Source organism: Oncorhynchus tshawytscha, linkage group LG11, assembly GCF_018296145.1.
Source record: "Oncorhynchus tshawytscha isolate Ot180627B linkage group LG11, Otsh_v2.0, whole genome shotgun sequence".
Lineage (NCBI taxonomy): Eukaryota > Metazoa > Chordata > Actinopteri > Salmoniformes > Salmonidae > Oncorhynchus > Oncorhynchus tshawytscha.
This window is the reverse complement of record NC_056439.1, coordinates 47,994,755-48,009,905: the sequence shown is the minus strand read 5'-3', so window position 1 is coordinate 48,009,905 and position 15,151 is coordinate 47,994,755. Positions and strand designations below refer to the sequence as shown.

General features: G+C 44.8%; 1 protein-coding gene across 6 annotated transcripts in view; it reads left to right on the top strand.

Moving 5' to 3' along the window:
• Positions 1-15,151, top strand: part of LOC112262108 (echinoderm microtubule-associated protein-like 1) — an 81,542-nt gene that overhangs the window by 50,602 nt on the left and 15,789 nt on the right. For 4 of the 6 annotated variants that reach the window (XM_042330205.1, XM_042330203.1, XM_042330202.1 and 1 more), the window contains 6 exons: positions 5,004-5,135; positions 5,423-5,451; positions 7,348-7,374; positions 11,582-11,711; positions 13,354-13,503; positions 15,040-15,109. In XM_042330205.1, coding sequence (XP_042186139.1) covers positions 5,004-5,135; positions 5,423-5,451; positions 7,348-7,374; positions 11,582-11,711; positions 13,354-13,503; positions 15,040-15,109 — 538 coding nt within the window. The remainder of the gene's footprint in view (positions 1-5,003; positions 5,136-5,422; positions 5,452-7,347; positions 7,375-11,581; positions 11,712-13,353; positions 13,504-15,039; positions 15,110-15,151) is intronic. The other 2 variants (XM_042330204.1, XM_042330207.1) reach the window with 1 other exon arrangement.

The window sequence follows — 15,151 nt, the reverse complement described above, 5'->3', positions numbered from 1 at the left end:
GAAACATAGGGTTAGTTTATGAGACATAGGGTCAGTTTATGAAACATAGGGTCAGTTTATGAGACATAGGGTCAGTTTATGAGATATATTTCACCAGTATTTTTTCTTGCTTTGAGTAAAACCAACCCTAGTGTTTTAGTGTTGACTAATTGATCCTTTAAAAACAGTAATGACTCTGTTCCAAGCAGACAACCACAATTTGTTCTGGTTTGCTGCCAGCTGGCAGTATGAATAGCTAAATATAGTCAAAGTCAGTTGTACACTAAAGCTCAATACGTGGACACTATTGAAATACACAATTCTACCAGAACAAAAATATCATACAACGTAGGAAATCATCCCAAATGTGGTGTGTTTATTTGATTAGTCCACTAAGTCGACACATTGTCTCCTCCAAACCCACATTATTTCTCCTACAAACCCACATTATGTCTCCTACAAACACACACTATGTCTCCTACAAACCCACATGATGTATCCTACAAACCCACATTGTCTCTTACAAACCTTCATTATGTCTCCTATAAACCCACATTATAACTCCTAAAAATCCACATTATGTATCCTACAAACACACACTATGTCTCCTACAAACCCACATTATGTCTCTTACAAACCCTCATTATGGATCTTACAAACCACACTGTCTCCTACAAACCCACATTATGTCTCCTACAAACCCACATTATGTCTCCTACAAACCCACATTATGTCTCCTACAAACCCACACTATGTCTCCTACAAACCCACATTATGTCTCCTACAAACCCATACTGTTTTCTCTTCACTGCATTACTTCTGTTTCCTGTTTGGCCTGTCTGTGCCACATCACATTTTTCCCCCCTGGCATAAATATCCCCTCCTCAGAAGGGAGAGCCTCTGACATTTTACGTAGATGGTAAAACAAAGGGACAGTGCTGTCACGGCCATCCCCATACCCACCGCCGTGGCATTCAGAGACCAGGCCCCGATTAACTGACTGGGGCTGACTGGGGCAAGGGGAGCACAGGTAATCAATCACTACTGTCAGGGGAACAAAAGGCACTCCTCCACTGATGGTTATGCCTGGAGTCAAATTATCATAATCCTGGACTGACGAATGGATGGTGGATGGATGAGACGACAGACTCTAGAGTAATTTGATGTAAAGAGGAGAAGAGGGAGGGTGGAAGAGTTCCTAATATGGATGCCGTATCAAAGAACCTTCTCCAGACTGAATCAATAGATCTAGAATGATATACACTGAGTCTGCAAAGCATTTAAGAACACCTTCCTAATATTGAGTTGCACCTCCTTTTGCCCTCAGAACAGCCTCCATTCGTCGGGTCATGGACAAATGTGTCAAAAGTGTTCCACGGGGATGCTGGCCCATGTTGACTCCAATGCTTCCCACAGTTGTGTCTAGTTGGCTGGATATGTCAAGTTGGCTGGATGTCTTTTGGGTGGTGGACCATTTTGATACACACATGAAATTGTTGAGCGTGAAAAACCCAGCAGCGTTGCTGTTATTGACACAAACCAGTACACTTGGCACCTACTACCAGACCCCGTTCAAAAGCATTTAAATCTTTTGTCTTTCCCATTCACCCTCTGAATGGCAACACGTACACAATCCATGTCTCAATATTCTCAAGGCTTAAAAATCCTTCTTTAACCTGTCTTCATCCCTTCATCTAAACTGATTGAAGTGGATTTTACAGGTAACATCAATAAGGGATAAGCTTCACCTGGATTCACATGGTCAGTCTATGTCATGGAAAGAGGAGGTGTTCCTAATGTTCTGTCTGGCCCTAACCCCCCAGACCCAGTCTCTCCATCTGTCTGGCCCTAACCCCCCAGACCCAATCTGTCAATCTGTCTGGCCCTAACCCCCAGACCCAGTCTCTCCATCTGTCTGGCCCTAACCCCCAGACCCAGTCTCTCCATCTGTCTGGCCCTAACCCCCAGACCCAGTCTCTCCATCTGTCTGGCCCTAACCCCCAGACCCAGTCTCTCCATCTGTCTGGCCCTAACCCCCAGACCCAGTCTCTCCATCTGTCTGGCCCTAACCCCCAGACCCAGTCTCTCCATCTGTCTGGCCCTAACCCCCAGACCCAGTCTCTCCATCTGTCTGGCCCTAACCCCCAGACCCAGTCTCTCCATCTGTCTGGCCCTAACCCCCAGACCCAGTCTCTCCATCTGTCTGGCCCTAACCCCCAGACCCAGTCTCTCCATCTGTCTGGCCCTAACCCCCAGACCCAATCTGTCAATCTGTCTGGCCCTTACCCCCAGACCCAGTCTCTCCATCTGTCTGGCCCTAACCCCCAGACCCAATCTCTCAATCTGTCTGGCCCTTACCCCCCAGACCCAGTCTCTCCAGTCTGTTTGGCCCTAACCCCCCAGACCCAGTCTCTCCAGTCTGGCTGGCCCTAACCCCTCCTAGCAGGTTAGGGAATGTCCAGACTGTTACGTTATCATCATCCTAAATGCTCATTATGTTACCTCAATGCTACCTATCCCCCTTAGATGAATGAGACATTTAATTAACAGATCATTTCCATGAACAATGAATAACACCATTCATTATAAAAACATCTTTCCCCCTGGAAAGCAGTGGCTACAGTTTCTGATTGGACTATCCTGGTTAAATTAACTTTAAATGGAATGAATTATTTAATAAACAAATGGATGAATCTCTCTCCTTCCCTGTGTGTGTGTGTGTGTGTGTGTGTGTGTGTGTGTGTGTGTGTGTGTGTGTGTGTGTGTGTGCACGCGCGTCTGTCCCTAACCCAGTCTCACCAGTCTGTCTGGCCCTAAACCCCCAGGCCCAGTCTCACCAGTCTGTCTGGCCCTAACCTACCCAGACACAGTGTCTCCATCTGTCTAGCCCTGACCCCCAGACCCAGTCTCTCCATCTGTCTGGCCCTAACCCTCCCAGAACCAGTCTCACCAGTCTGTCTGGCCCTAACCCCCAGACCCAGTCTCACCAGTCTGTCTGGCCCTAACCCCCCCAGACCCAGTCTCACCAGTCTGTCTGGCCCTAACCCCCAGTTCCAGTCTCTCCATCTGTCTGGCCCCTAACCCAGTCTCTCCAGTCTGTCTGGCCCTAATCTGTCCCCCAGACCCAGTCTCTCCATCTGTCTGGCCCTCCATCTGTCTGGCCCTAACCCCCCCCAGACCCAGTCTCTCCAGTCTGTCTGGCCCTAACCCCCAGACCCAGTCTCTCCATCTGTCTGGGAACCCCCAGACCCAGTCTCTCCATCTGTCTGGCCCAGACCCAGTCTCTCCATCTGTCTGGCCCTAACCCCCAGACCCAGTCTCTCCAGTCTGTCTGGCCCTAACCCCCAGACCCAGTCTCTCCATCTGTCTGGCCCTAAACCCCCCAGACCCAGTCTCTCCATCTGTCTGGCCCTAAATCTGTCTGGCCCCCCCAGACCCAGTCTCTCCAGTCTGTCTGGCCCTAACCCCAGACCCAGTCCCCCAGACCCAGTCTCTCCATCTGTCTGGCCCTAAACCCCCAGACCCAGTCTCTCCAGTCTGTCTGGCCCTAACCCCCCAGACCCAGTCTCTCCAGTCTGTCTGGCCCTAACCCCCAGAACCAGTCTCACCAGTCTGTCTGGCCCTAACCCCCCAGACCCAGTCTCTCCAGTCTGTCTGGCCCTAATCCCCCAGACCCAGTCTCACCAGTCTGTCTGGCCCTAACCCCCAGACCCAGTCTCTGCATCTGTCTGGCCCTAACCCAGTCTCTCCAGTCTAACCCCCAGACCCAGTCTCTCCATCTGTCCCTAACCCCCAGACCCAGTCTCTCCATCTGTCTGGCCCTAACCCCCAGACCCAGTCTCTCCATCTGTCTGGCCCTAACCCCCCCCAGACCCAGTCTCACCAGTAACCGTGTGTGTGTCGATTAGATCAACTACATTAGGTGCTGCTCCCATGCCCACCAACGTTGGCAAAATATTTCAATAAAGCCCCCATGGCCTAATTAACTCCATTCCTGATCGAGGTGTGCCTGCTGCCTGACATACCTCAACTAACAAAGACCCCCTCCACCCCACACACACACATCCCCGGACCCTGTTTCAGAGGGATAACATCAGCCCCAACGGCAGGAGTGAATGGACTTTGGTTTTGTATGCCGGATTAGACTTGAGCCTGGAAGCCATTCTAGCCAATGGACTGCTGATAAGGCCCTTCCTTTGTACAGGCATTTGAATGGGCAGCCCATTGACATGTTTCAACCATCTCCTCTAATACCCTCACAAATGTGTCCACAGCGGAAAGAGAGGGAAAGGTCTCTCTCTGTCATGGATCAGTAATCTGGTTTCCTAGCATAGGGCCTTCCTTTGGTGTTCTATGATGGTCTGTACTTAACAAGGACATATGAGGGATCGTAACAGATACTGGTATTTATAGCTTGCTGCTATGGTCCATGCTTGTCCTTGTCGCTAGAAGGTCAAAATAAAGTTTGAAGTCTTTGATGTTTCAGATGATAGATGGTGTTTTCCAGAAGGATTTGCATCTGAAAACCCTCTGAGGGGATACAGCTAAATAACCGACTATTTTAATGGTATTCCCCAGACAGTTCATGTTCTCTCTTTTAAACTATCACAATAAATAGAGTCACACACTCCATAAGTCAACATCCAGTAATTTATTGGGTATTTACCAAATAAACACTAAATACATTACTGGGAGTTTATATATGGAGTGTGTGACTCTCTTTATTTTTGATAGATTATAGTTTATTCTCCGTTAGTCAGCACCACACAAAATCATTTTTGTGTGTGTACACGCCCGCTCATGTTTTTATCTTCTCTCTTTTACCACTCTGTCATGTTATCATCCATTTTATCATCTCTTCCCCAGAGAGAGACATCTTGGGTGTTCATTTCAATAGTTTACAGACAAGTAAAGAAGTATTCCTTTATGCGCCTTAGAAACATAATTCCTTGGACAATATCTTTTAAGCAGCTGTAAAAGGCACCATCGGGTAGTTTTATGTCCATTTTACTATCTCTCCCCAGCACTGTGAGGAGAACCAACTCCAACGAAACGATGAGCACGCTGACGCGCAAAGACAGCGGAGACTCCAAGAGCAACCGCACCCGCGCCGGCTCCACCGGGAGCAACTCCAACGGAAAGAGAGCCAGCGAAAGGTACAGCTAGCATAACAACAATGCCTGGTCCTTCACAGCCAGACCTGGGTAGTGTTCAGTAGGGCACACCGTAGTGAAATGTTTTGAAACATAAAACTAAAACAAGCAGTTCTTATTGGAAACCTACCCGTTTCAGTCCGTTTCAAAATGTTTCACCCGACTGCACATGACCCTGTGTTCGAGTAGTGTTTGTTATCATTCAAAAACTTGATCTGCGCTTGATTGAACATACCTGGTCGCAGTGACGGAAAGTGTTGACACAGCTTTTTTTTTCATCCACCTTGCAGCAAACTGAAGGAGCCCGTTTTCAATACAGGTAAGAGCCAACGGTACTCTAATCCGTGATGCCATGCACTCATTGGCTCCCTGTGAGTTAGAGGGTTCATTCAATTTGTCAGCATTGTTTAAATTAACAGACGTGCAAAACCAATGTAAGACATGTTACTAGTTCTTTGCAGGTTAAAGTTAGCGCCTCCTCCCCATCAGGCCAAACTGGTCGCAATGACGTCATAGTGACACGCGTTTGGTTGTAATGATGTTGTAACGACGTCATTTCGACCACTTTTGCTCACTTGGTTAATTCTCAGCTCACAGACTACCACTCAAGGCTGTTCTGTGATGTGCTGTGATGTAATGTGGTGATGTTTCCTTTGTAACGTGTTGAAAACATTCATCCTCCAAACCATTAATCATCCAACCTTCCATAACCACTTCCATCCTCACATTAATTCCTGTTAAGCATTTCAACCTCCATCTGATTTCCTGTTTCCTGTTTCCTTACCTGGAGTTATATACCTGTACTACACGTTTTACTGTAGGAGTTTGTATACAGTAGTAGTAACAGTAAACACTATGAGATCTCCAGAGTGGTATTGATCACTGTATAAATTAGATTGCTGTATCCCATTAGGCTGATTTATCTGGTGTAATTCTCCCTGCTGAAAAGGTACAAATCTGGCAGTTAACCCACTGTTCCTAGGCTGTCATTGAAAATAAGAATTTGTTCTTAACTGATTTACCTAGTTAAATAAAGGTTAAAAAAACAGCCTGTTGCTGGGGTTTGATTCTTGCTGAACCTTACTGTGGCTGAGGTTTGATTCTTGCTGAACCTTACTGTGGCTGAGGTTTGATTCTTGCTGAACCTTACTGTGGCTGAGGTTTGATTCCAGCAAGACAGTGGGTGCTGATCAGCAGAGAAAATACACTGGCACCAACATTAACATATCCTTGTTGATGATTTGAATCAATTATTGTCTATAATAGCCTGATCAGACCAGCACAGTCCCAGGGTAGTGTCATAAACCTTCAACCTTAAGGAGAAGTCAACCAGTCAATGAGGCAACGAGTCAACGAGTCAATGAGTCAATGCAAATAACTGATTACACATAACAGCTATCGAGATGATGCCTGAATAGTCCCAATGGACACTGTGCCTTCATATAATCTGAATAATCCCAATGGATACTGTGCCTTCGTATAATCTGAATAATCCCAATGGATACTGTGCCTTCGTATAATCTGAATAGTCCCAATGGACACTGCGCCTTCATATAATCTGAATAGTCCCAATGGACACTGTGCCTTCGTATAATCTGAATAGTCCCAATGGACATTGTGCCTTCGTATAATCTGAATAGTCCCAATGGACACTGTGCCTTCATATAATCTGAATAGTCCCAATGGACACTGTGCCTTCGTATAATCTGAATAGTCCCAATGGACACTGCGCCTTCATATAATCTGAATAGTCCAAATGGACACTGTGCCTTCGTATAATCTGAATAGTCCCAATGGACATTGTGCCTTCGTATAATCTGAATAGTCCCGATTTTCTGTTGATTAGAATCTCTCTATAGTACATCTAATCTTCCACAAATCCATAAGGACCAAACAAGTAACAGAAACACTACATGCTTAGCCTGTGGCCTATGTGAAGTTGTCAGATGCTCCTGTTCAGACTGGTAGATCAGATGGATAGATGAATAGATGGATGGATGATTTGCCTAGATTCAAACAGAAAATACCTCAAGCACAATAGAGTAAGTGTTGTCAAGGCTGAGGCAAGGCGCTTCCATAAAACGTAGGAAGTGGAAGAAGTGAGCAAATCCAGGTCAGAAACAGGAAGTCCAGGTCAGGAACAGGAAGTCCAGGTCAGGAACAGGAAGCAAAACCTCACCTGGTCCTTCTGTCCCCTTCTCTCTGAACTCACAAGGGATGCGACGAGTGACACACTGCAAAGGTAGGTTTTGGTCCTCAAGCCCCCTTACGTTAGCAGCTCTCTGGACATTGTGTTCTCCTAAGGCCTTAGACAAATAGTTCATCTACACATAAAGGAGCTGTATGTGGCGTGGGGGGAGGCCGGGTTATCTGACACACTACGCCACCATCATGGGAATTGCACCCAAAGAAATAGTGTGGTGGCTAAGACCCCTCCATATCACAATATGGCGTAGTCGGCAGGATATTACGTCACACATACCTGGAGCTATTAGACTTAGACTACAGCAATTGTTCTTGTCTCGTGCGAGAACGTACAGTATAGGCTACTGTCTGACTCCTTTTGCCTGTGAGTCATAGGCCCAATGCACAGAGAGCAGCCCTGTGGCACGGGTGGGTTTGGGTTGACAGTGAGTGTGATAGTTTCCCTCCCCAATATGTCAGCCAACTGTGGAATAATTTACACACTCCTAACACAGGGTTTCCCAAACTCGGTCTTTGGGCCCCCTCTGGGTACACGTTTTGTATTTTGGTCCCAGCACTACACAGCTGATTCAAATAATCAAAGCTTGATGATGAGATGATTATTTGAATCCGCTGTGTAGTTATAGTGCAGAGTTTGGGAAACCTGAGTCTGAACTGTGTCTGGTTGATTGCAGTGATGCTTTTAGACTAGTTGTTAAGCTTAGTGTGGAATTGCCACGTTGTAGATATGTTTGCTCACAGCCACACAGCTCTCTTTTGTCCTCGTCACCATAGGAACCCCACCAAATATTTCCTGCAATGCACCCTGATCTCCTAAGAGCCCCCTTTTCAGAGTGTTGGTATCACATATCCTGAAAAGGGCTGTTTGCATTACAATGTCTTCACTTTATGTCTTTTGAAGTCTTTTTGGAGTGGCCTTCTCTTGCATGGCCTTCAGTACGGAGTGTTTGATGGACAGCTTATGCCCAATTTCCATAAGTCTGGCTAAAGAAAGATGAAAGAGACATGTTTGGAAGCAGACTCTCGTGAAACTCATGGTCCTCATGGACAAATTCAATGCTGTCAGTGGCAACAACAACAACAACAACAACAACAACAACAACAACAACAACAACAACAACAACAACAACAACAACAACAACAACAACAACAAAACAACAACAACAACAACAACAACAACAACAACAACAACAACAACAACAACAACAACAAACATATTTAAAAATACATAAGATAAATATGGTAGGTCAAGTGAACATATTAAAAGATGAATGTTATTCACCCTGATGCCAGCTAAAGTAGATCAAAAAAGAGATGCTTTACTGTCTCCTGTTTATCATAGACATTAGTTATATGTTGAGCCACTAATGCACTCTTTTAGTAAAAGTCTCAAGCGTAACGTGAAGAGTGAGAGCCCCAGTAGTTTAGCCCACCAGCGGTTGTTAACCAGTAGATACGGTAGCTTGTCTAGTACCAGTCCTGTGTTTTGTGGTCGTCCATTGTAGCAGAACAGCAAGTTGTCGATCAAATCTAACTTGGATATATTCTACTGACCCCTCCTCCTCCTTCCCACTGGCCCCATTTCCAACTCTTCCACCTAACCTACCTAGTAACCGTGCAGATATACCTGTCCCGCCCATCGAAAAGGATTGGAACCGCTGAGGCGCCCAAATCAAGCGTAGCATCCGTGTCTGGCCGCTCCTCCGCTCCCCACACGGCGCCTGACTCCAAGAATGCACCTGACAAGTCTGTCAGGTCCACTGGAGTCAGGAAGACCCCAACGTTCACTATCCCCCTGAAAAAGTCAGTTAGCCACACTCCTTTAGACACTCCGAACTACAGGAGCCCCGTCAAATCACCTAGCCAGTACTTCCAAATCTGTTACTAAGCGAGGTCTATACCAGCACTTTGCATTAGATTGAACAAATGGACTTGAAAAAGCATTCCTCTCCATGACCGTCATGTTTCATGTTTTTTGTGTTTTGTTTCTTCTTGGTTGTTTTTGCTTCTCTTGCTGTGGCACCATATGCATGTAGTCTTCTCTGTTCATTTTGCATCATTCGTTGTTATTATCTGAATAAAAGGAAAATGAAAGCCCATCTATCTCTGTGTTTTGCTGATCTATAATTTCCTTTACTAAATGCATTCACTCCTTTAAAACTTTTCATTTTTAAAATGTATATCAACATTTCATAACCATGACACCCCTCTAAACTATTGATCATCTCTACACCCCTCTAAACTATTGATCATCTCTACACCCCTCTAAACTATTGATCGTCTCTACACCCCTCTAAACTATTGATCATCTCTACACCCCTCTAAACTATTGATCGTCTCTACACCCCTCTAAACTATTGATCGTCTCTACACCCCTCTAAACTATTGATCATCTCTACACCCCTCTAAACTATTGATCGTCTTTACACCCTTCTAAACTATTGATCGTCTCTACACCCATCTAAACTATTGATCGTCTCTACACCCCTCTAAACTATTGATCATCTCTACACCCCTCTAAACTATTGATCGTCTCTACACCCCTCTAAACTATTGATTGTCTCTACACCCCCATTCTCATCGTCTCTCTAAACTATTGATTGTCTCTACACCCCTCTAAACTATTGATCATCTCTACACCCCTCTAAACTATTGATTGTCATCATCTCTACACCCCTCTTTCATTCTCATCGTCTCTACACCCCTCTAAACTATTGATAGTCTCTACACCCCTCTAAACTATTGATTGTCTCTACACCCCTCAAGACTATTGATCGTCTCTACACCCCTCTTTCATTCTCATCATCTCTACACCACGGGAAGTTGGTGGCACCTTAATTGGGGAGGACAGGCTCATGGTAGTGGATGGAGTGGAGTGAGTGGAATTTTATCAAATACATCAAACACATCAAATACATGGGTTCCGTGGGTTCCGTGGGTTCCGTGTGTTTGATGCCATTCCATTCGCTCCTTTCCAGACAATATTATGAGCCGTCCTCCCTTCAACAGCCCCCACTGCTCTACACCACTCGTTCTCAAGAGTCTCTACGCCCCTCTTTCGTTCTCAAGAGTCTCTACACCCCTCTTTCATTCTCAAGAGTCTCTACACCCCCTTTATTCTAAGAGTCTCTACACCCCTCTTTCATTCTGAAGAGTCTCTATACCCCTCTTTCATTCTGAAGAGTCTCTACACCCCTCTTTCATTCTCAAGAGTCTCTACGCCCCTCTTTTATTCTCAAGAGTCTCTACACCCCCCTTTATTCTCAAAAATCTCTACATCCCTCTTTCATTCTGAAGAGTCTCTACGCCCCTCTTTCATTCTCAAGAGTCTCTACACCCCCCTTTATTCTCAAGAGTCTCTACACCCCTCTTTATTCTGAAGAGTCTCTACACCCCCTTTCATTCTAAGAGTCTCTACACCCCTCTTTCATTCTCAATAGTCTCTACACCCCTCTTTTATTCTCAAGAGTCTCTACACCCCTCTTTCATTCTCAAGAGTCTCTACCACCCTCTTTCATTCTCAAGAGTCTCTACACCCCTGTTTCATTCTCAAGAGTCTCTCACCCCTCTTTTATTCTCAAGAGTCTCTACACCCCTCTTTCATTCTGAAGAGTCTCTACACCCCTCTTTCATTCTCAAGAGTCTCTACGCCCCTCTTTCATTCTCAAGAGTCTACGCCCCTCTTTTATTCTCAAGAGTCTCTACACCCCTTTTTTATTCACAAGTCTCTATACCCCTCTTTCATTCTCAAGTCTCTACACCCCTCTTTCATTCTCAAGAGTCTCTACACCCCTCTTTTATTCTCAAGAGTCTCTACACCCCTCTTTTATTCTCAAGAGTCTCTACGCCCCTCTTTCATTCTCAAGAGTCTCTACACCCCTCTTTTATTCTCAAGAGTCTCTACGCCCCTCTTTATTCTCAAGAGTCTCTACACCCCTCTTTTATTCTCAAGTCTCTATACCCCTCTTTCATTCTCAAGTCTCTACACCCCTCTTTCATTCTCAAGAGTCTCTACACCCCTCTTTCATTCTCAAGTCTCTACACCCCTCTTTCATTCTCAAGAGTCTCTACACCCCTCTTTTATTCTCAAGAGTCTCTACACCCCTCTTTTATTCTCAAGAGTCTCTACGCCCCTCTTTATTCTCGCTCCTCTCATACACTGTTCTCACCATCACAAACACTCCTCCTCGTTACCAATGAGTCATAACAAATTGTCCACTGAAAACGTCTGTTGCTTCTTTTAGAGGAAGGATATGTGAAAATGTATTTGAAGGGACGGCCCATCACCATGTACATGGCTAAAGACCTTGTTGAGACCTACTGCCTGGAAGCCAAATCGGACCTGCCAAACAAGAAGCTCAAGCTGGACTGGGTGTATCCTTTTTCAGTGCAGTGGGGTCATTTTCAAATATGGAAGGCCAATAGAAAATGTATATTTCAAAAGATAAGAAACTGATGAAGTGGCGTTAACTCTCAGCGTACACTACCGTTCAAAGGTTTGGGGTCACCTAGAAATGTCATTTTTTTTGTCCATTAAAATAACATCAAATTGATCAGAAATAGACATTGTTAGACATTGTTAATGTTTTAAATGTACTACTCCCTTCACGGAACAGCGCAAACTGGCTCTAACCAGATTAGAAAGAGGAGTGGGAGGCCCCAGTGCAAAACTGAGCAAGAGGACAAGTACATTAGTGTCTAATTGCCCAGTCTGAGAAATGGCTTTTTCTTTGTAACTCTGCCTAGAAGGCCAGCATCCTGGAGTCGCCTCTTCACTGTGCCAGTTTGCACTGTTCTGTGAAGGGAATAGTACACAGCGTTCTAGGAGATCTTCAGTTTCTTGGCAATTTCTCGCATGGAATAGCCTTCATTTCTCAGAACAAGAATAGACTGACGAGTTTCAGAAGAACGTTATTTGTTTCTGGCCATTTTGAGCCTGTAATCGAACCCACAAATGCTGATGCTCCAGATACTCAACTAGTCTAAAGAAGACCAGTTTAATTGCTTCTTTAATCAGAACAACAGTTTTCAGCTGTGCTAACATAATTGCAAAAGGGTTTTCTAATCATCAATTATCCTTTTAAAATGATCAATTTGGAAAAGCTAACACAACGTGCCATTGGAACACAGGAGTGATGGTTGCTGATAATGGGCCTATGTAGATATTCCATCAAAAAAATCTGCCGTTTCCAGCTACAATAGTCATTTACAACATTAACAATGTCTACACTGTATTTCTGATCAAGTTGATGTTATTTTAATGAACAAAAAAAATTATTTCAAAAACACATTTCTATATGACCCCAAACTTTTGAACGGTAGTGTATGTTCATAACAGTAGGCTTTAAAATCTAAGCTTTCAGGCCAGAGATGTATTGTAAGATGTATCCCCCATGGATTGCTAAGTAACATTCAGATTGCACAGCTGTGAATGAAAAGTCACATCTCCTGGATGCTCCAAAAGATATTTATTTCCTATTCATCTCTACTGCATACTGAAATACAAACCCATATAAACTCAGAAGTCAGCAGGCTGAGCTGAAAATGTAGTCAGCTCCCTCCTTTCTCCTCCACTCTGTCCCTGAAGGTATCAACCCCCATTTCAGCAGAGAGAGAGAGAGAGAGAGAGAGAGAGAGAGAGAGAGAGAGAGAGAGAAGGAGGAGATTATACTGGGTATAAAAAAAAGCCTATTTCTGGAAACACCAGCATCAGGATAAAACAATGAATGTTCTGTGTTCAGTCTAGTGTTTTGCCTGAAGGCGACTGTGAATTTTCCAACAAAGGAAAGGTGGCTAGAACTGACATTCTGTATCTTACTGAATTATCCATTTGGAACTCTGGAAGGTTGGGTGCATGCTGGTTGATTAGGTTGTAAATATAGACTACGGTGGCCCTAAGGAGCCCAAGAGCTTTTATTAACGTGCCTGGTTGAATTCAGACATTCTAGATTGGTTTATATGTAGGCTACATTTGATGTTCCGTTGAAGTTGTGTGGCTCTTGACCTAAATGTCCAGTTATGGGTACAGGGGGCGTGACTGTCGCTCTAACCTGTACCTGCTACCCACGGGAGAGACGGTGTACTTCATTGCTTCTGTGGTGGTTCTCTACAACGTGGACGAGCAGCTCCAGAGGCACTACACCGGCCACACGGACGACATCAAGTGGTGAGAGGAAACAGGATATGACACAACACTATATCTCTCCTGTATGCTGCGTTCTGTCCCCTATCAGTGGACAGCATTTCAATCTGATGTGTGATGATGTTCTTATCTGGACACTTGTCAAACATCAAGTAGTAGGGCCTAAGATTCAGAGAGGGAAAGGGAAAGGGGGATACCTAGTCAGTTTTACAACTGAATGCCTTCAACAGAAATGTGTCTTCCGCATTTAACCCAACCCCTCTGAATCAGAGAGGTGCGGGGGGCTGCCATAATCGACATCCACGTCTTCGGCGCCTGGGGAACAGTGGGTTAACTGCCTTGCTCAGGGGCAGAACGACAGATTCTTAACATGTCAGCTCGAGGATTAGATCCAGCAACCTTTCGGTTACTGGTCCAATGCTCTACCACTAGGTTACCTGCTGCTAGATCATGCCAAAAGAGACACTGCCCTATTTAACCCCTAAATCATTGTCACCATGTGCCGTGTATAGTATTCTCAGACCGACAGTATTCAACATTTATTAAGCAATGTATTTAAATAATTTATCCAAATTATCCAAAGAAACAGGCAACACAACTCCAAGTTGGAAGGGCTTAATTGATGAAAAAGCTGTGCTTTGTTATACGCCTTGATGTGGGTGCTTGTCGCCCACCTGCTTCGATCAGTATTCCTGTCTAATCCTATGGAATAACCCCTTCATAATGAGGTGGGCTAAAGTAAATGAGTGGCTGGTCTGCAGCTGCTTTTCCTCAGTTATAGTGTCGGGCAGGTAATTATCTGACGGAGAAAAAAAAGGCTGGTAGGAAATATAATGAGGTAAAAAACTCACTGGCATATTAACAGACGAGGGGTCGGCCTGGGGTCACGCTGACAATGAACATCTAATTAATAAGAGTTGATTCGTGGCAGGGCACAGGGAGACGTTAGCTTTCTTCTCGCTCTGTAGTACAGGTGCCTCTGACATTCTCTTATATCTCTCTATGGTGAAACGCCCTTCTGTAGTGTCCTTCTGTAGTGTCCTTCTTTAGTGTCCTTCTGTAGTGTCCTTCTGTAGTGTCCTTCTGTAGTGTTTCTTTAGTATCCTTCTTTAGTGTCCTTCTGTAGTGTCCTTCTGTAGTTTCCTTCTGTAGTGTCCTTCTGTAGTGTCCTTCTGTAGTGTCCTTCTTTAGTGTCCTTCAGTAGAGTCCTTCTGTAGTGTCCTTCTTTAGTGTCCTTCTGTAGTGTCCTTCTGTAGTGTCCTTCTTTAGTGTCCTTCTTTAGTGTCCTTCTGTAGTGTCCTTCTGTAGTGTACTATCAGCCATCAGTAATAGAAGAGGGAGGAGTCTTGTCAACATCGGTAAGAATCAAATCAGACATGACTTCCTGTAACGAAACCCCATGACCTTGAGTTTGACAGAACGACATAATATGATAGCAACTCACAGTTTCGTTGGAAAACATTTCTCTTTGATCTGTTTTCAGGTCTCTGTGGTTTTTCTTAATTGTTGATATCGGCCATTCAGATGTTCAAAGTGTTCGCCGTCTCTCTGTTCCTATAGCCTGGCTGTCCATCCTGATAAAATCACCATAGCAACGGGACAGGTGGCAGGCACCTCTTCCGATGGCAAAGTAAGGGACCTCTCATTGTCACATAACTTTAAATCTATGATC